Source organism: Rhinopithecus roxellana, chromosome 10 (genome assembly GCF_007565055.1).
Source record: "Rhinopithecus roxellana isolate Shanxi Qingling chromosome 10, ASM756505v1, whole genome shotgun sequence".
NCBI classification, from domain to species: Eukaryota; Metazoa; Chordata; class Mammalia; order Primates; family Cercopithecidae; genus Rhinopithecus; species Rhinopithecus roxellana.
In genome coordinates, this window is record NC_044558.1 from 23,179,593 (window position 1) to 23,205,095 (window position 25,503).

At 38.5% G+C, this 25,503-nt stretch overlaps 1 protein-coding gene across 3 annotated transcripts in view; it reads left to right on the top strand.

The window, feature by feature from the left end:
- The window catches only part of ANO4 (anoctamin 4), a 325,664-nt gene that overhangs the window by 128,348 nt on the left and 171,813 nt on the right, over window positions 1–25,503 (top strand). For all 3 annotated transcript variants that reach the window (XM_030939837.1, XM_030939838.1, XM_010357207.2), the window contains 2 exons: window positions 9,020–9,156; window positions 12,077–12,235. In XM_030939837.1, the coding sequence (XP_030795697.1) occupies window positions 9,020–9,156; window positions 12,077–12,235 (296 nt within the window). The remainder of the gene's footprint in view (window positions 1–9,019; window positions 9,157–12,076; window positions 12,236–25,503) is intronic.

Here is a 25,503-nt window from a genome sequence, read left to right on the forward strand (position 1 = left end):
TTTAAGTCTTTAATCCATTTTGGATTTGATTTTTGTATATGGTGAGAGATAGGGGTCTAGTTTCATTTCTGCATATGGATATCCAGTTTTCCCAGCATCACTTGAAGAGACTGCCCTTTCTGCAATGTATGTTCTAGGCACCATTGTCAAAATGAATTTACTATAGATGTATGGATTTGTTTTTTGGTTCTCTGTTCTGTTCCACTGATGTGTATGTCTGTTTTTATGCCAGTTCCGTATAGAAATTAGTTTTAAATGAATATTTTTTTTTAATCTCATGACTTTTTGTTCGTTTGCAAAGGCGTATTTTAAACCTCAATAACTTTCTGTGGCAGAAGGAAGGTTCCTGCTATCATGTCTATAATAACTAGAACCCCAGGTTTTCTTTAGGGAGATGTCAACACACCATTTAATTGTTGCCAGAACACACTAGCAGAAGTTTCTAAACTTTTGTAAAAGCAGTAAAATATATTTCTTCCCCAATATTTGATTAACAGATAACTTCAATATACAAAACAGAAACTGAGTTGTTTGGTATAGATAGGGGTAGAAGGTGAGCCTTGCCCACTCAGTTGTCTCTCTGTCTTCTGCATGGCCCCTGAAACTCCTCAAAAGGGCAGTAGGGTTCCAGAGAACAGAGATTGAAAACTGCTGGCCTATTAGAAGGGAGTAAAACCAGTGAAGGAAGCATTATGTCCTTTCTAATTGCTTTATTTATTTATTTTGAGTTTTTAAACTTAAACCCCCTTTTTTCTCATTGCTAAACCAGGCAGCCTTTGCCTTAGGGATGCTGTCAAGATGCCTTTGAAGAGTAATGAGCATCTAGAGAGTCTTGGTCTTGCTCGTGTCATATACATGCTAAATAGTGTCTAATTCTTAAAATCCCAGCCTAAGGTATTCAAAGCTGTATTGTGTCTTTGTATTTCCCTGAATTTTTAAAACAATAATGGATCTATTTGTTAAATTTTAGAAAGTTGTCTTGTCATAGCTGTCAGGCTACAGATGTAAAGTCTAGCTTTATTCAGATAAATGTTGAAACGGCAACAAGATGATTGCTTGGTGGTTAAATGACTTCCCATTCTTGAAAGCCAAACATGATTTAAGAACAGTAGAATGCTTCCCACAAAAATAAAAGCCAGCAAGAAATGGCATGGATTCGGGGTCTGAAGTGGATGAAAATTCATCTTTGTCACTTATTAGCTGCATGGCTACACTTAGCATTTCTGAACTTGGCTTCTTTATCATAATACTTGTCTCATAGGTTGTTTTGAGAATGAAATGAGAAAATAGACCTGAAAATCATTAACACACAGCAGGCTGTCAATAAACTGTAATCCCTATCTTTGTCTCCCTTCCCACTTCCTTCATATTTAATCGCTGTGATTCTAAGAAAGAAGTAGACATTTTCAAGCCATCTTACTAAGGTAATCAGAATAAGAAAAAACTAAAAATTGGTATAATCCTACAATTAGCTTTTATTTATCTTAAAATGCATATTGAGTGTCTCCTACTTGGTAGCCCTTATGCCAAATTGGAGCTACCTTAGCTCTTCACCTTAAAGGGACCTTAGTCTAAAGACATGGAGATGGACTTGTTATAAAACAATCTGATAAGTGTAAAAATTGAGATATAAACAATTTTTTGCCTTCTAAAATATTCCTGGAGGTGTTCATTTTTTTTAAGTGATACTTTGAGGTCAGTATGTAATCCCTTGAGAATTCTGAGTATCACATGCAATAACTTGGAACTTAGGACAAAAATAGTATAATGAACTGGTGCTCTGGAGAATAAATATAGATACTTGGATTATGCTGCAAAGCCCTCTTGGTGTTGTCTTCAGTGACCTGTAATTTCACCCTCTTTTTTCTCTATATGAAATTTCAAGATTAAAGTACTTCTATACTGTAATATCAAGGTGGGGTTATTTTGCTACATTTTGAAAATAGGAGAGAAGTAAAGAAAAGAGCAATGAATCAGAGTCTTTGATTTTTTTTGGTCGTATTTCTTACTGTCTTCTAGGCTATTTCTAAAATACACTTTTTTTTTTTTTCCATTGCCTTTATAACATTGATTCCCAAACTTTGTTCTCTTGCCTGGAAGTGTGAGGGCTTCCCACTCATATCATGTCCAGCACTTAACTCTAAAACTTGGTTCAATGAACAAATGACAGAAAATAATTCATTAATTAATTTGTTCATTTATTTGAGTCCTTGCAATATATTTGTGATCTCTTATCCATAGGGAATTAACAATAGCTAACATCTCAAATGATTTTCACTAGAGGAATAATTGAAATAATTGCAAATGTTTGATTTGATTAGTAGATTCAGTATTGCCAAAGTAAATTCACCTTTTCATCATGTAAAGATCACCACCATCTGCCTGCCTGCTGGTCCTCCCCTGACTTTTCTGCTCTGCCTCTATCCTGGAATGATATAAACAGAGCCAGCCCTCATAAATCTCTGAGTCTGATGCTTTACTCAGACTCTTTAGCTGATTTTTGGTCTCCCAGGCAATTTAAGGTCCTTGATCCTCGTTTTTCACTTATAATATGTGAGTCCTTGTTATTTTGTTCCCAAATCATTTTTTAGGCTTAGCTTCTAATCTTTGCAATAGGAATCATTTGAGTATCTCCCTTGCCTTCCCAAATGCATGGTATACACCTGCCCCGACCAATCTGTGCTGCCTAATTCTGTTCACACAACCCTTCCTGGGTCTGAATGAATTGCAGATCTGTTACTTGAGCTGCATAATAGTTTTGAATTTTCTCTCCTTCTTGTCATTCTTTTTTTTCCATTTTTAAAAAAATTATACTTTAAGTTCTAGGGCACATGTACACAACGTGCAGGTTTGATACATAGGTATACATGTGCCATGTTGGTTTGCTGCACCCATCAACTCATCATTTACATTAGGTATTTCTCCTAATGCTGTCCCTCCCCCAGACCCCCACCCCTCAGCAGGCCCCGGTGTGTGATGTTCCCCGCCCTGTGTCCAAGTGATCTCGTTGTTCAATTCCCACCTATGAGTGAGAACATGTGGTGTCTGTTTTTCTGTCCTTGTGATCATTTGCTGAGAATGATGGTTTCCAGCTTCATCCATGTCCCTGCAAAGGACATGAACTCATCCTTTTTTTATGGCTGCATAGTATTCTATGGTGTATATGTGCCATGTTTTCTTAATCCAGTGTGTCATTGGTGGGCATTTGGGTTGGTTCCAAGTCTTTGCTATTGTGAATAGTGCCACAATAAACATATGTGTGCATGTGTTTTTATAGTAGCATGATTTATAATCCTTTGGGTATATACCCAGTAATGGGATTGCTGGGTCAAATGGTATTTCTAGTTCTAGATCCTTGAGGAATCGCCACACTGTCTTCTGTAATGGTTGAACTAGTTTACACTCCTACCAACAATGTAAAAGCATTCTTATTTCTCCACATCCTCTCCAGCATCTGTTGTTTCCTGACTTTTTAATGATTGCCATTCTAACTGGTGTGAGATGATATCTCATTGTGGTTTTGATTTGCATTTCTCTCATGACCAGTGATGATGAACATTTTTTCATGTGTCTGTTGGCTGCATAAACGTCTTATTTTGAGAAGTGTCTGTTCATATCCTTTGCCCACTTTTTGACGGGGTTGTTTTTTTCTTGTAAATTTGATTGAGTTATTTGTAGATTCTGGACATTAGCCCTTTGTCAGATGGGTAGATTGCAAAATTTTTCTCCCATTCTGTAGGTTGCCTGTTCACTCTGATGGTAGTTTCTTTTGCCGTGCAGAAGCTCTTTAGTTTAATTAGATCCCATTTGTCAATTTTGGCTTTTGTCGCCATTGCTTTTGATGTTTTAGTCATGAAATCCTTGCCCATGCCTTTGTCCTGAACGGTATTGCCTAGGTTTTTTTCTAGGATTTTTATGGTTTTAGGTCCAACATTTAAGTCTTTAATCCATCTTGTATTAATTTTTGTGTAAGGTGTAAGGAAGGGATCCAGTTTCAGCTTTCTACATATGACTAGCCAGTTTTCCCAGCACTGTTTATTAAATAGGGAATCCTTTCCGCATTTCTTATTTTTGTCAGGTTTATCAAAGATCAGATGGTTGTAGATGTGTGGTGTTATTTTTGAGGACTCTGTTCTGTTCCATTGGTCTATATGTCTGTTTTGGTACCAGTACCATGCTGTTTTGGTTACTGTAGCCTTATAGTACAGTTTGAAGTCAGGTAGCATGATGCCTCCAGTTTTGTTCTTTTTGCTTAGGATTGTCTTGGCAATGCGGGCTCTTTTTTGGTTCCATATGAACTTTAAAGTAGTTTTTTCCAATTCTGTGAAGAAAGTCATTGGCAGCTTGATGGGGATGGCATTAAATCTATAAATTACCTTGGGCAGTATGGCCGTTTTCATGATAATGATTCTTCTGATCCATGAGCATGGAATATTCTTCCATTTGTTTTGTATCCTCTTTTATTTCTTTGAGCAGTGGTTTGTAGTTCTTCTTGAAGAGGTTCTTCACTTCTCTTGTAAGTTGGATTCCTAGGTATTTTATTCTCTTTGTAGCAATTGTGAATGGGAGTTCACTCATGATTTGGCTCTCTGTCTATTATTGGTGTATAAGAATGCTTGTGATTTTTGCACATTGATTTTGTATCCTGAGACTTTGCTGAAGTTGCTTATCAGCTTAAGGAGATTTTGGGCTGAGACGGTGGGGTTTTCTAAATATACAATCATGTCATCTGCAAACAGGGACAATTTGACTTCCTCATTTCCTAATTGAATACCCTTTATTTCTTTCTCTTGCCTGATTGCCCTGGCCAGAACTTCCAATACAATGTTGAATAAATGTGGTGAGAGGGGGCATCCTTGTCTTGTGCCTGTTTACAAAGGGAATGCTTCCAGTTCTTGCCCATTTGGTATGATATTGGCTGGGGGTTTGTCATTAATAGCTCTTATTATTTTGAGCTACATTCCATCAATACCTAGTTTATTGAGAGTTTTTAGCATGAAGTGCTGTTGAATTTTGTCAAAGGCCTTTTCTGCATCTATTGAGATAATTATGTGGTTTTTGTCATTGATTCTGTTTACGTGATGGATTACATTCATTGGTTTGCATATGTTGAACCAGCCTTGCCTCCCATCCTTCTTGTCATTCTTAATGGACTTCTCAGAGTATTCGACTCTCTTTCTCATTTAATGAACCTAACAGCAAGATTCTACCAGGCAAATAATTATCGAACATTTTTCTATTTAGGAGAAGAAGTCTAAGGAGGGTGATGGGATTCATTCACAAGTGACCCTGTTTGGATGAACAGCATCTTTGTGATGTTTGTGCCCGCAGATGGAAAGACCTCACTCCTGCTCTGACTGGACAGTGAGCTCTCAGAGTGGGGCCATGCCTGGGATGTCCAGTACTTCAGCCCCATTTCCTAGCTCAGCTCAGTGTCTGCCCGTGGTAGGCACTGAATAAATACTTATTGATTAAAAATTTTTTTAAAAAATTGGTTAACGTTGAAAGTTGAGAGTTGCTTTTTTCTTCTTAGAGAATCAATGTAAGTTTGAATCAAAGATTTTATTTTGTTTCTAAAACTTACCTTGTAGTTATAGCTGATAATATCAGAAACAGTGATGAAATATGGATGAAGGGCACATGGTTTTTATGCCTGTAGAGTGTTTATATGGCCTACAGTCTTCTTACTGACCATGGGTTCAGCTGGGCATCTCTCACAGCAGACTATCTAATCTCTGCTGAAGATACTAAGTGGCTGGCAGGCGATAAGGTTGGCTTAATATCACCTATTCTCTAATAGATTGCCATGACCGACTGATTTACCTGAGCTCAAGTGGCAGCAGCCCCATGACTTCCAGACAGTGATTCTGATGGGAAAGAAAGAGCTCTCTCCTTTCCCAAGTTAGCTGCTTCTTCTAGAATCAAATCCCTTGGGCCTTTCATGAGGATTAGAAATTCTCAACTTCAGCACCTAATTAATATTCTGGGCTTGATCACTCTGTGGTAGGTGCTGTCCTGTGCATTGTAGGATGTTTAGCAGCATCCCTGGCCTCTACTCACTGAATACCACTTTCACTGTCCCCCTCTCCCTAGTAATGACAATAAAAATATCTCCAAACAATGTCAAATGTGGTCTGGGAGACAAAATTGGTCCCAACTGAGAACCATGGACATGGAGGACATTGTTGAACTGATTGTGCCAGTGTCAGAAAGTACTATTGATAGAAGATGACCTGGTATTTTCTATCTTTGGCAAAAGCCTGGGGGATACATATATATATCAAGAGTTTCTCCTTAGTATGAGCCGGTTACCTAGACATGAACCTCAGTGTCCTTATTAGTTTCCCCTTTATCTCACAACCCATCCCAAACCATTTCTCATAACAACCATTCCAAGTTGTAAATATCTCTTCTGCCTTCTTATATTGATAAGACCAAAATACTCACTTTAAGCTCCCAGAGTCTAGCTAGAATCAACAAATCAGCATTTGTTGTGGGTCTGCCATGTGTCAGCCACCCTGCTAATATGCACATTGATCTAATCCTCTTTGCCACCCTGAGAGAGAAGTTTGCTATTCCTGTCTCACCGGTGAGGAAACAGAAGCACATATTTATACAGCTAAGTGGCAGTGTTCAGAATAGGGAGCAGGTCTTCTGACTTGGTTAAATGATATTTTTATCTTATTGTTCAAATCTCATCAACATCGACTTGAAATTTAATTTAATCATTGTCTGCTTGAAAATTTAATCACATTACTTGAAACTGTGGAGTCCTGACTTGTGAATAAGAATCATGTTAGGAAAACCATATGCAAAGTCCCAGAACCATAGAATGTTAGAGGAAAAGGGTTCTCAGGTATCATTACATTGTGACCATCTTAAGGTCATCATTCTGTCATTCTATGTTGAAGGCTTACTCTGTGCCAGAGCCTCTGTACATCAGTCAAGACGGACAAGGTCCTTGCTCTATGGAACTTACATTGTAATAAGGTAAACATCCCGTAAACAAGTCTAATAAATAAGTGAACAAATAAGATAATTACGGATTGTGTTAAGTGCTGGGAAGGAAATGAACAATGAGAGGAGAATAATTATGGGAGGGAGATCTTTTTACATCCAGTGGTCAGGGAAGTTGTCTTTGATCCTGACACCTTCCAAAACACTGGACATGTTACTCTTCCTCAAAAAGTGTTAGTTCCTCTCCATAAGCACCTAGCACAGTACCTGGCACAGTGTAGGTGCTGCAACCCTTGGCTGTATGAAAAGGCCATGATTTTTTTTTTGTAGCTTTATAGGTCTCAAATCCTATAATACATTGTTTTAGTTTCTTTTTGGTCCTGTAGCAAATTACTACAAGCTCAGTGGCCTCAAACAATATATTTATTATCTTATACTTCTGGAGGTCAGAAGTCCCAAAATCAAGACTCTCCTCTCTGGAGGCTCCCGGGGAGAATCTGCTTTTTTGTCTTTTCTGTCTTCTAAAGGCCACCTGAGTTTCTTGGCTTGTGGCCGCATCCTGTATCCTCAAAGCCAGCAGCATAGCATCTTCCAATCTTTCTCTCTGATGCTGGCCTTCTTGCCTCCCTCTTCTAAAGACCCTTGTAATTAACATCAGGCTTACCTATATACTCTAAGATAATGTCCCCATTTTAAGATCCTTGGTGTCACACATCTGTAAAATCCTTTCGGTGATAAAAAGGTAAGATATTAGCAGGTTCTAGGAATTAGATCACCTTTGAAGGGTCATAATTCATCCTCTCACAGTTAGCAATAAATGTTGATTTTATTTCTATGCCCATTATATTTTACAGATGAAAAACTTGAAAAGCTAGAAAAGTTGCCTAAAATCACATGCTTGGATATAGCTTTATACCTAGTCGTCTCCTCTAAGTAGATCATCTCTATTCTCTCTATATCCAAACTCTGCTCTTTTCATTAGAGAATTCACCACAATTTGCATGTCTTTGTTTTCTTTAGTTATTGCCACGAGGGCAGGAAGCCAGGTCACTTTTATTTGCCAAGGTGCAATCATCACGCACCTCTATGCCTGACACACAATGTGCACATCTCTAAAATGTTTTTGAATGAAAGAATGAATACTCTATTACAAGCTTGGGTAAGAAGAACCCAATCCCTCATGAATTATTTTGTGCAGTGGCTTCTGACAGGTTATAAACTCTCAGCCATTTTTAAAGCATCAAAAGAAAAAGTGAACTGCAATGCTGGCCCATAATTGAAGTGGATAAAAAAGAAGGGACTCAACCCATACCTGGCATTGTAATCTTTCCTCTGCTGGTGATGAACTTAACTTTCTGGCATGCTGTAAGGCGCTTTGCATTTGAACGTGGTAGTCTGTTCCTAGAACCGTGATATATAGCACTTTATATATTGACATGTTATTAACATCAACAGTCTTTTGAGAGAGCTTCTGAATGGCTCACTTGATTATTTCAATTCAGGATAAGAGGAAGAAAAAAAGGCTGAAAATCTAACTGCATGCTTTATTATTGTATTAGGTTTTCTCTGTTCTGCCTTAGAGAAGTAACAAAGGAGGAAAAAAATCACAGTTCTTACTGAACAGTGCAAGTGGCACTTTTATGGGTTCACTTGGCAAGCTGTACGACACTTAAATGAAAAAATAAAATAAAATTTAAAAGTGTAGGTCATCTCCAACCCTTTTCCAACCTAGAAGTCTTAGATCAAAGTACCTTGTGCTAAGCAACTGTGCAAAGGAAAGCTAAACAAATGTAACACCTCCTGCTATCATGAAAGACAAATTATATTTACGTTACAGAGGTACTCTGCTTTTTATTTTCCTTATTCTTGCCTAATGAATACACTGTTTGGTCAATTATGTTTTATGTCTGACATCCTTTTCTTTTGAAATAATATACCTATCACTCAAAGTGTTATTGAAATGATGGGAAAATATGAACCCAAAGGGAGATGTTTTCTCTTTTAGTATTGCTTTCAAGATCCTAGTTTTACCCTCCTTATAATGTATTTACCTTGGTTCTAGTGGCCAAGGATGTCAATATTCTTTTTGATGAATTAGAAGCTGTCAGCAGTCCTTGCAAAGATGACGATTCTCTTCTTCACCCTGGAAACCTGACTAGTACTTCAGATGATGCCAGCAGATTGGAAGCCGGGGGAGAGGTAAGAGTATATGATTTCTTACAAATGTAATTCATGATCCCAGCAGGAACCTATGAAGCATGTTCCAATGGACTGTTTAAAGTCATAAACTCATTGAACTGTAGGCTCTTATAAAACAAGGGATAGGTTTTATATTCCTTTGACATCCCCCATGTCTAAGCATATTTCAAGGATCCTAAATCTACCTACACTCAAAACAAAGTTTCAGTTTTTCTTAAACCTATTATTTCTTTAAACTGTCTATCATTTTAAGATAGCCTGCATTCTTGAGTGTCTCCCACTGGTACAAAATAAGCTTTACAGGGATGGACTTCCTTGTATAGATCCTCCGGTAGGTAGAATGGTGACCTAAAATGCACCAGCCTTCAGTTGATTGTGTTGTCTAAAGCCTCTCTGACTTTCCATTTGCCTCTGTAAGCTGGCAACTTCATTGCATCTGTAAATGGACCCATCTATTTGTGTGCCATTTGGGAAAAATTAGTATTTTGTTGGAGGCATTCCCCTTTGTTCAGGTTGTGTCTCAATAGAGTTTCATATTTCCTTTGTACATGCTCTGGGTACAATTAATAGGCACACCGAATCAGAGTAATTTATGTGTTTCATATTCCTAATGCTTTTTATATTCCAGAGCTAGTTAACTACTGAAAGGATGACACCTGGGATAGAGAAAATTGTTTACTCTTACCAAGCTTTGCAGACCTCACCCCACAGATACTACACGCAGCTATCCATGTTTCTTTTTCCATTTTTTTCTGTTTGTTTCGTTTTAAGGAAAAACTCATTCTGTTATTATCTGTTCACACAGATACTTTGGATACCATAATGTGGCATAACGAATGGACTTTGAAAGGGACCTCAGACAGCAACTAGTCTCATCCCTGTAACTTACAGATGAGGAATCAGTCTCAGAAATGTTAGGGCTTTGCTGAAGGTGGTACAACTCATTGTTCTGCTTGGAGCCAATACCCATCCTGATGTCTTGGCTGAAGCCATTTTTGAAGGCAGATGCTAATATGCTGAATTCACAGGACAGCCTTCTTGCTTGGCAAATAAGTATTACTAAAGTGCTTATTCAGGTAGACTCCTGAGTGTCTCTTAATGTAAAAGCCAAAACATAGTCAGTGAGGATTGGTCATCAACCAAAAATGTCTACACCAAGACATGGTACATGGTCATTCCATTCCCCCAGCTGAGATGTTTTTTCGGTTAAGGTTTGTGCAAGAATGTGGTTTCTAGCAATGGTCCTTTAGGTCTGGCATGTTTGCCTTCTTCATACTACCATTGGAAAAGATAGAATCCACCATTTTCACCTGTCTGGGTTTATAGACGTAATTTTGAAACCTATTAGGCTGAGAAGTTTGGCTCCAGCCCAATGAGCCCGTACTTGATGGTCTCTTTCAATGTTGTACAGCAAGCCTGAAGAGCCTGGATGAAAATTCAATCTATTCCTTTTGTTCTTTACTTTTTAATATTACTGCAAAATAATATTTGTAACTTCTACGTAAGTTACAAAGTGTAATAATAAAATGAACACCTGGAACCACCATCTGATTTGTGAACTAGAATGCTATTTTTCAAATTATAGTGGCAACCTAATTGTAGATTACTACTCTAGTTGTTTTTTAATGGACTGGAAAATTAATATTAGAGTATATGCAAATAGAAAGGGTAAATAATTGTTTTGTGAAACTTGTCTCATGTTATGTATATGTATGTTTACATATATGCACACAAAGATAGAATGTTTTTCTTGTTGTGGGTAAAAAAAAAAAAGAGAAACACTGAACTAGAATATTCCTAAAACCACTGAAGCTACTTTCCATCCCATACCTCTACCCTACCAGAGGTACCATCTTTCTAAATTTTATTGTGTTTTATTCTCTTGCTCTAAAGATAGTTTTACCACATAGATTTGTAGTCTTAACAACTTAGATTTACTTTATTTTATGCTTTGTGAAAAATGATATCATGTGGTATAAAGTCTTCTGAGACTTGCTTTTTTTCATCAGTGTTGTTTTTAAGATTCATTTTTATCGTTAGAAGCAACTATAGTTTATTCATTTTTACTGCTGTATAATATTCCAGTAAATGAACTTTCTAAAATTTATTTATCTATTTATTGTCTGTTCATGGACATTTGAGTTGACTCCAACTTTAAACATTTTTCTACTATTACAAGTAATGTTGCTATGAATATTCATATACATGACTCCTACTTGCCTTATCAAGAATTTTTCTCTAGGCTTACATGTTACGCAGATGTTCAGTTCTGCAAGATAATGTTAATGTGTTTTCCAGAGTGAGAATATCAATTTTAATTCTCATCTCACCTGCAGAATATGAAAGTCCTTAGTCGCTTCACATCCTTGGCTACACTCAGTATTTTTAGGTGTTTCACATTTTGCCCACTTAACTCAATGCTTCTTCCAATTTTTATTTTGTTTCCTCTTAATTACATTTTTCACTAATGAATATGTAATTGAACACAATGAAAAAATTATTATTATTATTATTATTATTATTATTATTATTATTATTATTTTGAGATGGAGTCTCAGTCTGTCACCCAGGCTGGAGTACAGTGGCACAGTCTTGGCTCACCACAACCTCCGCCTCCCAGGTTCAAGCAATTCCCCTGCCTTAGCCTCCAGAGTAGCTGGGACTACAGGTGCATGCCACCATGCCCAGCTAATTTTTGTATTTTTAGTAGAGATAGGGTTTCACCATATTGGCCAGGCTGGTCTTGAACTCCTGACCTCATGATCCACCCGCCTCGGCCTCCCAAAGTGCTGGAATTACAGGCGTGAGCCACTGCGCCTAACCTGAAAAAGTTATTTAGTTTTAATTGTGCTTTAACATTACTCACTTGAACCTTAGTTTGATGAATGACTTAAACTGGTCCCTTTCTCTTTGTGTGCAGACAGTGCCAGAAAGAAACAAATCAAATGGACTTTACTTTAGAGATGGGAAGTGTCGAATTGACTACATCCTTGTGTACAGAAAATCCAACCCCCAGACTGAAAAGAGAGAAGTATTTGAAAGAAATATTAGAGCAGAAGGATTGCAAATGGAGAAAGAGGTAAATAGTTTGCTTGGTTGAGAAAAATATGTACATACCTGTTCATATTAAGAGGCAATAAGAAATAAGCAAGTAGTCATAATGTTAACCAAACATTTCATTGGGTCAGAGTTTTCCAGTCTTCAGCGTTTGGGGAATGTTCTAGCATTTAGACTTTCACAACACAGTTTGCTTTTGAGATAATTTTAATGCCAAATGATTCCATGTAAATCAAAATATTCTATTCCAATTAAATGGATTGTTTCAAAGTGTGATTCTTTATCTAACTTACTATGTCTGCCGTTTCTCCATATATGTAAATGGAGGGTTCTATTCGCATAGATTAAAGAAAACTTTGAGTGAAATGCAGTCGCTCTCTCTAGAGGTTCTTTTTACATTTCGGGAAATATCATGAGATTGGGCATCCTTATACACCAGAGGAGACCGCTTGGCCAATTTGGCCAAAAGCAGCTGGAACTTACAAAAATGATTCCAGTTTTAAGAGACATTCAGGCTATTTTTTTCAGGGGGCCAAGCTCAAGAGTGACCTTACCAGTGTTTGGTTCTTCCCCTTCCCTCCTTCTCTACATGGGGAGCTTCAAGAAAGAGCTACGTAAGGAATGTACAAGAGGCCAGCCAGGCCTCTGACAGTAATCCACGATGGGCTTATGGTGTTCCCAGGAATACTGTGCACATTTGTAGAACTTGGCCTGTTAACTGAATTATGTAACTCTTCTCAGCTTCTCCCTAAACATTGTGCAAAGCTTCTGGAGCTTTTCATAGTCAATAAGAATAACATATTGGCAATTTAAGATGTTTACTTCTGATTCTGCTCCTCAAGGCTGAGGGGGATGGATCTTTGAAGCCAGACATCCAGGTTTTTCTTTGTATGATGCTGTTGCAGTTTGTGCAACCTGCGAGTTGTGCCAAGGTATCAAATATTAGAAGCATAATATGCATGTACTTGTTATCTGGTCTTGGGACACTTCAGCTAAATAGGACTTTTTCAGATCTGTTAGGCTGACCTCAGCTCTTGAACGTTTATAACACAGAAGCAGCATTTTTCTGGAATGTCTCCAAGAGAATTGGAAAAATGGTGAGATGAATGTGGCTGTAAGGAAACAGGTTCTTATTCTCAGGAAAGTAGAACCATCTTTCTCAAAGACCATCTTAATTAGAAGTTCCCTGGAGCAACAAACATAATTTGAAATGTTGTTTCTTCCACCTTAGTGGAGTTCCAGAAAATCTTTCCTATGCAAACTGAGTGTATAGTTGATAAATCGTACTCTTTAAGTTCTAAATTGTCTCAGTAAGACAATTACATTTTTTCTTAACATTAATAGCACATTCATATTTTTCTCCTTAATCATGCCTTCATCTTTTATTCTCATTCCTAAGTGGCAGAATTTTTATATGAAGAAATAAAAGATCTGAATTGCTACTTAATCTGAAATAATGGAAGGCCTCCCTCTGACCCATTCTGACTCTGTCAAAATTCTGATTCCCATCAAAACTAGATAGCTTTGTTCAATTAATGCAAGATTTATATTTTAAGCTTCATAAGTATTCTCTACAGGCCTAGGGCTTCTTCTGTATAGATCTTTTCAATGTTATTTCATGATTTATTAGTTAGAACTCAAAAAGCCTAATGCTTTTTCACATAGTGCACATTAAAGTGATGGAAAATGTCCTGTTGTGTATCCTAAAGCATCACCTGTACTGCAGTGTTCAGCTACCAAAGTTTGAGGAGGATCATTCTGCCTGTTGTACAGTTGTGCTGCACAGTACAGTGTGGACCATGCTGTGAAGGATGGACTGCTTGTACAATTTTGTCTATATACAAGATAATTTTGTTTGTTAGAATTTTTTAAAACATGTTCACAGGTATTTGTTTTAATGTGTACTGGAAAAAATAACAGTTGGAAAAAGGGAATTATCACTATATGGCAGAACTTCATAAAAACTTATCTAAGCATTTCTCCCCTCCCCACTTTCCCCCAAAAGTTCTTCTCTGGGCATCACCTTCCATGTTTCTCCTTTCTTCTACAGTCTTTCAGGCACTACAAACAGCTAGGTCTTCCCCTTTCTGGAACCTTCTTCACAAGTGGCCTCTCCCGCTGCCTGGCTCCAGTCTTGCCTTGGCTTTGCATAAGTGGTGCAATTTTTCTCTCACGCAGCCTCCTAGCTCTGCTTTGAATCTTCATGGCCTCAGTCAGCTCAGCAAGAAAAGGGCCTTTGCAGGTTCTCTTACAGATAAATTAATTTTTTTTTTTTTTTTTTTTTTTTGAGGAAAACAGATTTATTTGTTTAGCTATTCTGAAGAATACAAACTAAACCAGTCAGTACACACAAATAGCCTATAATTCTATAATGTCCATTACCTTTATTTAGTTTGTTTAGTTTCCTTCCTTCCTTCTTTCCTTCTCCCCCGCTTTCCTTCCTCTTTCTTTCTCTTTCTTTCTCTCTCTCTCTTTCTCTCTTTCTTTCTTTCCTTCTTTCTTTCTTCTTTCTCCTTCCTTCCTTCCTTCCTTCCTTCCTTCCTTCCTTCCTTCCTTCCTTCCTTCCTTCCTTCTTTCCTTTTCTTTCTGTTGAGCTGAGGGTCTTTTCTTTCTGTAGAGATGAGGGTCTTGCTATCCTCAGCAAGTGCTTGCGATCCTCCCAAAGGTGCTGGGATTGCAGGTGTGAGCCACTGCACCCCAGCCTAGTTTAATTTTTAAAAAGATATTATTGCTCGTCTAGACTATACATTTTGTAGCCTTTCTTTTACTAGGGTTTGAAACACATAGTCTTCCCTGCCACAAATAATTAAAAGAAAATATCCCTTGGCTGAACAATAAACAAACCTTCATCCTTTATTCTCTATAATAAATGGCAGAATTTTTATATGAAGGATCTACATCATGTTATTAAATTTAGAAACCATTGGAAGTACTTTTATTTAAATCAAGATTTTTTATAAACAGCTACAGCAGAAAGACAATTTTAATGGCGATTTCAGCTTCCAGGAGTTAATTCAACCTTTTATAGGACATAAAATGAATAACTTAGTTAAGGGTGGAAAAGAAAAAACACCCCAGGGACCGTCGTACATCTGAAACATTTGACACTATGTACATTTTATGAATTATTAGTATCTTCTTAATTAGCTGCTGTCATGATGTCCAACAATTATGAAAAACATGTTTCACAGACAGAGGCTTATGTTTCCAAATAGACAAAGACAGGCTTTCTAGTACAGTTTAACATCCTTATCTTTTTAACATTGGATTTCAAGAAACACAACTAGGATAATCTTTAATTCATGATAAAAGTGAGGACATAGTCAAGTTTAATCTTTCTTAAAATCTTTGCTGCAGGCTGGTTAGTCAACAGATAAGTGCTTGCTTTGGTACCCTGGGTCTTTAATATTCTGCAATTCAGCTTTCATGATACCCCAGAGAAAGCAATTTACAACGAAGTTCTCAAACAAAATATCATTGAAGTCCAGGTGATTTACTTCTTAGTATCTATCCACTTAAAACTGATTCCCTTCTTAAAGGTAAGCTCGTATTTACTAATTAACATTTTCTGTTTTTGATTTTTTTCATTTTTAATTCTATGTCCATTATCGATCTTTGGGTACCTATTTGAAATCACTGTCCTCAATAAGACATTTATCTTTTCCTTTGTATAACTAGTAAGAGGATGAGTTAACTTGGAATTATTTGGAATGTATGAGTAGCAATTGTATTAATGGAGCACCCTCCTGCTTTAGAATCATGTGAAACATTGGGAAAGACCTTTATCATTACAGTCATTACAAAACTAATATAATTAGGTAAATCATATCATCTTGATGATGGTTATTTCATTCAAGAAATATTTATTGCACACTCACTGTATGCCAGGCATTGCTTTAAAGACTATGGTCTCAACAGCAACAAATAAAACAGAAAAAAATCCCTGCCTTGTTGGAACTTAAGCAAAAAATATGTACAATATATACAAATATCAGTAAGTGCTAAAGAGAAAAAAGTAAAGCAGGAAGTGTTGAGAGGGGCTTGCAATTTTATAAAAGTCAGAAAAAGTGGGCCTCTTTTCCACAGAAAGAGAATAGCAAGTGCAAAGAGAACAGCTCCACAGGATGGAGCATGCCTGGGTGTTCATGTAACAGTGAGGATGCCAGTATGACTGACGTTCACTGAGCAAGGTGAAGAATAGTGGGAAATTATACTAACAAGGCATTGGAAGCCTTAGTAGTCACTGAGGGATGTTAGCTTTTCTCTGAGTGACATAGGAAGCCACCGGAGAGATTTGAGCAGAAGTATAAGAGCTGTTTTCTGTTTTATTAAGGGCTTTCAGGTTGCCTGGTAAGATTAGACTGTGGGAGGTGGAGGTGGCAAGGGCAGAAGCAGGGAGCATAATTAGGAGATTCGTTGCAAGAATCCAGGAAAGAGATGCAAGAATTGGTCAAGCACGTAGAAGAAAAGAAGATGAAAAGAGTGGAAAGTAGTGCTGATGGGAATTGCAGATAGATTGAATGGGCAGTGTAAAAGAGAAGAGTCACAGACTATTTGTCTGACACATGGTATTTAGCTAAGAAGTTGAGAGAAGACAGTTGCCACTTACAGGGATGCGGAAAAGAGTAGGTCAGATTGTAGAGTTGTTAAGTTTGAGGTATCCCAATGGAGATGTTGGGTAAGATAGAAGAGTCTGGGATTCAAGGAGAGATCTGGGCTAGAGATACACATTTGAATGAGATCTCCAAAGGAGTAACTGCAAATCAAAATGAGAAGAGGTCCAAGGATTGAGCCATGGGGAACACTAGTGTTACAATTTGGATGATAAAAAGGAGGCAGCAGAAGAGACTAAGAAGGAGTCACCAAGGAGCTAGAAGAAAAATCTAGAGAGTGTGGTTCAGGAGAGACGGAGGAATCAACTGTATCAAATGCTGTTGATTGGGTGTGCATGATCAAGGCTGAAAGTTAATCATTGGATTTAGCAATCTGGCAGGTTTAGGTGGTCTGGGCAAGAGAAGTTTCAATGGAGAAGTTGGGGGTAGAGAAGTCGGGGGTGAAAGCTTCATTAAAGGGTCTTCAAGAAAGAATGGGAAGAGAAAATACAGAGACAACAAATACAAATCGTTCTTTCAATATGTTTCACTCTAAAGGAATGGAGAGAAATAGAATGATAACTGGAGTATGAAGTTGGGTCAAAAAAGAGTTCTTTCTATTTTAGATGGGAGAAATCAATACATATTTTCATGCTAATAAAAACTATATATTTGAGATGGAAAATTGATGTTGGGAAGAGTGGAGGAAGAATTTTTAGAGAAATGTCCTTGAAGCAATAAGAAAAGAATGACCACAAGTATCTCTCATTGCATGGACTCACCTATCTGCATCTGCGCCCATAGATGCAACCTTTCCGCAGTGCTAAGGGTGTCCTGTCCATACTCATTGGGAAGGCCAACCCTTCACTGTGTTTCCGAGACCCCATACCCACTCAGTCCCACTCAAATACATTGCCCCCAAAAGAGATAAAATGTAGTAAGCTTTAAAAACTGAAATGTACAAACAATACAATTTGTGGAAATTGTTTCTATTTGCACTCATCTCTCAGGAGTGAAAAATGCAACTGCAGTTAGCACACACATACACATGCATGAGCGCATGCGGGTGCACAGTTGAGGTTGAGTATCTTGGATACTTCTCTGTACTATGATACAAATTACATTATCAATATTTTTATGCTCACATTTATTAATCACTTACTATTATAATTCCCGTTTAACAGGTGAGACCATTGGTAACTTTTCCCAGGCAACATAAGTAGTAAGAGATAAAGCCAGTATTAAAATCTAAGCATACTTGCTCTTTGCCCTTATATTGTGTTGATTTCTGGTATGTAAAGGTGAATCTCAGGGTTAAAGAAGTTAGGAGAGGCTGGGCGCGGTGGCTCATGCCTGCAATCCCAGCACTTTGGGAGGCCGAGGCGGGCAGATCACGACGAGGTCAGGAAACCAAGACGATCCTGGCTAACACAGCGAAACCCTGTCTCTACAAAAAAAAAAAAAAAAAAAAAAAAAAATTAGCTTGGCATGGTGGCGGGCGCCTGTAGCCCCAGCTACTCAGGAGGCTGAGGCAGGAGAATGGTGTGAACCCAGGAGGCAGAGCTTGCAGTGAGCCGAGATCATGCCACTGCACTGCAGCCTGGGCGACAGAGCAAGACTTCGTCTCACCAAAAAAAAAAAAAAAAAAAAAAAAAAGAAAGAAGTTAGGAGGAGATAGACTGAGAAGACAAGTAGTATTATGAAAAGGTAAAGGAACAAGGAAAATTGGGGTGAATAATGAAGTTGGGTGCTGCCCAAACTGTGGTTCTTATGCACTTTGGCCTCTAGTAGCCATAGACTTGAATCTTGGTATACAACCGCTTACAATCTGAGTGGTCATGGGCAGTTTATCAGATTTTTATGGATCTCTGTTTCCATTTTTAATCATGAAGGTAATATCATTTATTGTAAATGGTGAAGATTAAGTGGGCCTATATATGCAAAAATACAAAGTAGTACCAATCTTTTTCTTAATTTTTACTTTTAAATTTCATATTATTGTTTTACTTCCAGTGTATTCGTTCAGCTACCTTCTATTTATGGCAAGTGATACTTGTTTTCCATTTATGACTGATATAAAAGCTTTCCGTAAAATTATTATTTTATAAAGTGAGTTATTTAAAGAAATATATGAAATTAAGATATGGTAGATGATATGACAAATCTGACAAAAATTGTGAAGGTGGCCCGAGAATGATAGAATTCTGCATTACTTGGCTAGTCCTTGTGGTGGATAGACTCTAAGGTCTGTGATGCCTGCTTCCTTTTCACACCTTTGGATTATCCCTTCCCCTTGAGTTCAGGTGGGAACTGTGGCTTATATTTAAACAATAGAATATGGGCTTTACCATCGTAGAATATGACAAATGTAATGGGATGTCACTCCTGTGATTATCTTACGGTATATAAGATCTCATCTCAGCAGACTGGCATTAGAGAGACCCTCCTTGCTGGCTTTGAAGAAGTAAGCTACCATATTGTGAGACAGCCTATGAAGAGGGCCACATAGCAAAGAAAGGTGGGGTAGCCTCTAGGATCTGGGAGTCACTCCCAGCTGACATCCAGCGACAAGCAGAGATCTTAGTCCTACAGCCACAAGGAGATGAATTCTGCCAATAACTGGGAATCCTGGAAGCAGGTCTTTCTTCAGTTGAGCCACTGATGAGACTACAGCCCCAGGCAAGACCTACATCATAGCCTGGTGAGACCCTAAAGCAGAGAACCCAGCTCAGCTGTGCCTGACTGCCACCCTCTAGAAACTGTGAGATAATTAATATGTGTAGTTGTAAGCCTCCAAGCCTATAGTAATTTATTATGCAGCAATAGGTAATTAATACAGTGATTAAAAGTCGGGGATCAGACATTCTGAGTGTTCATTTGGTTCTACCATTACAAGCTGTGTGCCCTTGTAAAAGTTAACTTATCTGCAGAATGAGGCTAATAATGGGATTTATCTCATGGGTTATGTTAATTAAATGAGATCATTTATATCAAGTGCTTATCTCTGTGCGTTTTACATGGTAAGCATTTAGTACACTACATTATTGTCATCATTACCGTTATCATAACAGCTAAATACAGTGTGTTAACACTTTTACTTTATAATAGTTTTCAAGGTAAACTTTAAGAAAATTTTTCATACAGTTTATAAATCCTTTATAATGCAACCATTAGGAATAGCAACGTCGGCGGGTCATATGTTGTTACTGTGTATGCATTAATGAGATTTATACTTTAATGCTCTTGGAAGAACTGGGAATACGTTTGGTAACAAGTTTAGCATGATCGAGGTTCAGATGTTTATCTGCTTGGAGAGGATTTGGTTTGGTTTTCGATTCATCTGGGTATAAAGTTATAGATCAATTCAGAGCTTAAGAAAAACAACAACAACAAAACTGTATTTGATTGTCCATCCCAGTGTTTCTTTACCCCATTCAAGGGAAATCTTCACAAAGATTTCCCTATTTAAAGAGCTAATCTCATGCAGATGACTCTCTGCCCTTGTAGGCTTCCTGCCCAAATTCCCCTAATTTCATCCCCATTTCTATACTGCAGCCACATCCAACTTGTTGCTGTAGATGCTCTCTCGGCATCCAGAACTCCGAGGATACAAGAATGATAGTGTCCTCCCTTCCTTCACAGTTGAAAACATGGTAATGAGTGTCTCAAATAAATCAGTGTCAGGACTATGTGCACTACCCAGATTTCTGTCCTCTAGTGCTTTCTGGTCTGAAAAAAAAAAAAAAAAAGAAAATCAGACTTCTTCACCCAATAATCTCCACTTCGCTCCACTCAAGCTTCTTATATGTCACACACATATATTACCAAGGGTCTCAAGTTGAGGTGAAGAGAAAGGAGAATTTAGGACAGTCATAACCAAAGAAGGAAGAAAGCAGATTTTCTTCTGAACCTCAGAGGCCTGGAGATTCCTTGAGTGTCTTTCAGGAGCTACCAATGTCAGTCCACACTTGCGGTGGCTTTTCTGTTAACTTGTGTCTTAGGTTGGATTTCCTAAGCATAAGCAGAACTTGAGGTGAGAATTCTTCAAGTTGTTGATGGGTTGGGCAGTCTTAGGAGAAAGGGAAGTGAGAGGAGCAGAAGAGAACAGCTAAGCCAAAAGTGTGGCCTCAGCTGGACACTGAAGGTAGTGACCTTCAGTCTGATCCCACAGGGGAGCTCAGTAATCAGCAGGTGCAGCATAGAACTGGTCCCCTTTTCAGACACGGGCCCCCATGTCAGTCATTCATTGGCTGAGGTCTGTGGAGGTGGTGGGAGGTAGGCACTGCCCGTTTGGCTGAGGGTCATTCCAGGCACCATCAGCGTACATTACCACTGGTATTGAGTTAGTAGTAGAGATGCTGCCAAATCCGTGGTATTCAGACAGCCCTTCTTGAGATGCCAGCAAACATGAAATTCATGGGGTCCTTGACCAAGTGAAGAGAGAACAAGTACACATTGGAATTTCTTCTGTTTTAATTTGTTCTTCTAATTTTAGGATGCTATGTCTAAAAGGTAAAGATTCCATGTTGCTAGTGTAATCATTTTGAGGGAAGACATACATGTGGCCAACAAGCATATTAAAAGCTCAATATCACTGCATTAGAGAAATGCAAATTAAAACCACAGTGAGATAGCATCTCACACCAGTCAGAATGGTATTATTAATAACTAAAAAGTCAAAAAATAACAGATGTTGGCGAAGTTGTGGAGAAAAGGGAATGTTTAGACACTGCTGGTGGGAGTTTAGATTAGTTCAATCATTGTGGAAAGCAGTGTGGAGATTCTTCAAAGAACTAAAAACAGAATTACCATTCAACCCAGCAATCCCATTACTGTGTATATACCCAAAGGAATGTAAGTCATTCTACCATATAGACACATACACATGTATGTTCACTGCAGCACTCTTCACAATAGCAAAGACATGTAATCCACCTAAATGCTCATCAATGGCAGGTTGGATAAAGAAAATATGGTACTTACACATCATAGAATATTATGCAGCTGTAAAAAAGAACAAGATCATGTTCTTTGTAGGGACATGGTTGGAGCTGGAGGCCATTATCCTTAGCAAACTAACGCAGGAACAGAAAGCCAAATACTGCCTATTTTTACTTATAAATGGGAGCTGAACGATGAGAGCACATGGACACATGTCTCTTCTTTTTTGAGAGAGGGACTTTGTCTTACTGGTTTTTATATTCCAAAGACTTATTACAGTGCTTAGCTTGTGGAATCCTGAGTTTGCTACAAAAAGATTGTGGATAGCTGATTTTCACATCTGAGTCTGGGTAACAACAGTCAATTCATCTCCAGGGTTTTTCAACGTTGACCCTATTGACATTTAGGGCTGGATAATTCTTTGTTGTAGAGGGCTACTCTGTGCTTTACAGGATATTTGGCAGCATCTCTAGCCTCTACCCACTAAATACCAGTAGCACCTCCTTCAAATAATGACAACCAATCCAAGCATTGTCACACGTCCTGGTGTCGGGGGAGGGAGGAATCATCCCTAGCCGAGAATCCCTGGGTTTGGCCCTTGGTCCAACATTATATGGTTTGTTGTAGTGTCCAGGGGGTAGGGCTTCCATTCTTTTGTCCATGTTGGACCAGCTTATTTCAGCACTCTTAACATCAGACTCTTGAATCAGAAAAGAGGCCTATGTGTTTGAGGGGAAGAATAGAGTATGTGAAGACTGGCTCTCGAGTCAGACAGCTGGGATTTAGATCCACTTACTACTTCACCACTTACTAAGTAACTGGGTAAAGCTGTTAATCTCTGTGCCTTAGTTTCTTTGTTTGCTAAGTGTCAGATGATTCCTATCTCAAGGGCCATTATGAGGACAAAATGAGTTAATAAATTGCAATATGCTTAGGAAAGAGTCTGGACATATTGACAGCTTTAATGCATGGCTGTTGTTGATATTGATAGTATTGATAAAGAAGGGAGTGACTTCAATCCCTGGTCATCCTGTTCCTGAAGCTCAGGCATTCAACCCTGTCACCTCTTGGGCTGAGAGTCCTTGTGTGTCTCAGGAAAGCTGAAAGGACCTGGTAGATGGCAAGAGATACAATGATAAGTCTCACCTCATCACCAGGACTCAGTCCACCTACCACTGCCCCATAGCAGTCTATAGAATCAGGGCTGTATTCTTGCTGGTTCATCTTGTTAGGGCAATTTTATCAAATTGGTGATGGTTTGAGAGAAGGTGCTCTCTCTCCTTTCCCTCTCAGTCTTACTCTAATTTCTGAGACCAGTTTAAAGATCTAAGGGCCTCATTATCGCCTCAACTGCTTTTGCTTACTTAGATAAACAAAGTTTAATCAAAACATTTATGTTGCCAGGTCAAGATGACCAGTACAAAGTTATCTTGATTTACTCAAAGAATTATTCCAAATCAACACGTATTTCATATGACTCATGCATATTACTTCAGTCAAGACAGACCAACTTTAAAGGAAAAAACACCCATTATACAAGGCGCAGCTGAGAAACTAAAGTCATATTATGAACTATTGTCATCCCACAAAAAGAAACTTACTTAATCTAAAAGATTTCTCAGCAGTCTAAATTTAACTTCTCTGATATAAAACACATTTCGCATTGTCATCATTATGTGCCAAATGTGGGCATCGTATTATATTTATGAAAGGAACTGAAGTCCTTTCTTTGTGATATTTTTGCTCCTGCTGTTTTTGCTATGTGATGTTAAATTGCTGAAAATTATGCAAAGTATATATCATGAATATGACACTAATTATTCATTAATGGCATGGAGAGATTTAAAAGCTTTGAAGCAGCCTGGAGAACTGTAAATCCGTTTACAATCTCCTGCTCGTAACCCTTACAAGTGAAAAATTTGAAAAAGATGAAGTGTAAGCTGAGTATTATTAATTGAACTTGACATACCTTAGTTGCAAAAGTGATGATGCAGCACTGCCTCTTGAGGCAAGGGCCCTGGCTTAGCTCACTTCCTGTTGTGTCTTAGGCATATTTTAAGAGCAGTTTGTAGTATCTAATGACTCCATTTCCAGATGAAGTCATTCATTCATTCATTCATCGAATGTCTGATGAATATCTACTACTATTGAAGGAAGGGAGGCCTTAAATAAATATATCAGATGTAATAGGTATTGTGGAGAAATATACAGGAATCCTGGGAAGGAGTCACTATTTCATTTCAGGAGTTCAAGAAAAATCTCTATGATAATGGGTGAACTAAGCACAAAGAGAAATTGGAATTTGCATTTCTAAACCCAACTCTCTAAAGCATTGTGGAATTTTCCCACTGCTGGGTTTCCTTTGTCTTGTGCACCCAGATGCAGGCTGGCATGGGTGTAGGAAGAGTAAGTGGAGTAACTGAATGTGGGTATATGGAAACAGGAGGAATAGCTGGATTTGGCTGTATAGACTCTGGTGTTTGCAGCTGAATGAACTCTTACAGGGCACGGAGCAGGGGAAAAAAATCAAGTGCATGAGCCATGTTGGGATTTTGGAGAGGCTCGACCTGACCTGGTTGCAAACACCTCCCTAACTTGTCCTTTTCCATTAATCAGTTGAACCTTCATTCTGGGTGCTACCTCTTCACTTTTGCCTATCCAGAAACCCAAAGTTTCTTCTTTAAAATTCTTCCCTAGTACTTACAACTGCTTGACTCCTCTTTCATTTGGGGTTGTGCAGGAAAACCACTCTGTGTCCTCCGAGAATGAAGTGTTCAATACAGAGTTTCACAACACTGTAAGACCACTTAAAAGGTTGGGTGTGGAGGTCAGGGAATCTATCTCCCATCACTTCAGCCTGAAGCACCACAGCAGCAGGTCTCAGATGCCGGCGTGGAAGCCACTGGGATCTCAATAACGCCTGACTGCAGCACGTGATTCTCAAAACTTACCTGGAGCTGCTTCAAACCTCAAATCTGCCTGTAACTACCTGCCTGAGAAACAGCCTCTCCTTTCCCACCTTCCATCTGAGCACCCATTATTGTATACTTTAACCCAGAACTTTGTGGAGAAGGGGATTCTGGGAAACCAGAACCAGGTTCTGGTCCCAGCTTCTCAGCAATGCAGAGGACACCTCAGAAGGGGGTGCTAAGGTGACAACAAACAGTATAGTGCAGTCACCAGCCCTCCTAACAGATTGCCCCTTGTCCCTTCATTTGAGGCCATACTAGCCCCATCTCTGTAATATTCAGATGGTTTAAAAGTTGTAAGGTCTGAACTCTAACACCTGCCTTTGAGATGACGGAGGAGCAGCTATTTCTATTTTTTAACATGGGCATGACTGAGTAAATTGCCCACAGTCAGAGTTCCTCCCAGAAACCCACGTCTTTGTTCTGATGCTAACGTTAGGCAACTGTCTTTCAAAGCATAGCAGAATTCGTTGAGACCCAATATTTAATTGGATAGTCAGCAGCAGCCACAAGCCTGCCTGTGGAAATGTCCTTGTGTTTGTGATGCAGGGGAGGGAAAAGCAACAAGGAAAGACAAGCTAAAAATTCCTTCCACCATAACTGCCCACAGAGGAATTAAAGAAGATTCCCTTTGTCACATCCAGCCCCTACAGTGATACAGTATCAATCCTCATGCACATACGTATTGAGCATCTGTTATGTTCCAGGCACTGTGCCAGGCACTGGAGAATTAAAAAAAATGTTCTAGTTATCTATTGTTGCATAACAAACAACTCCAAAACTTGTAT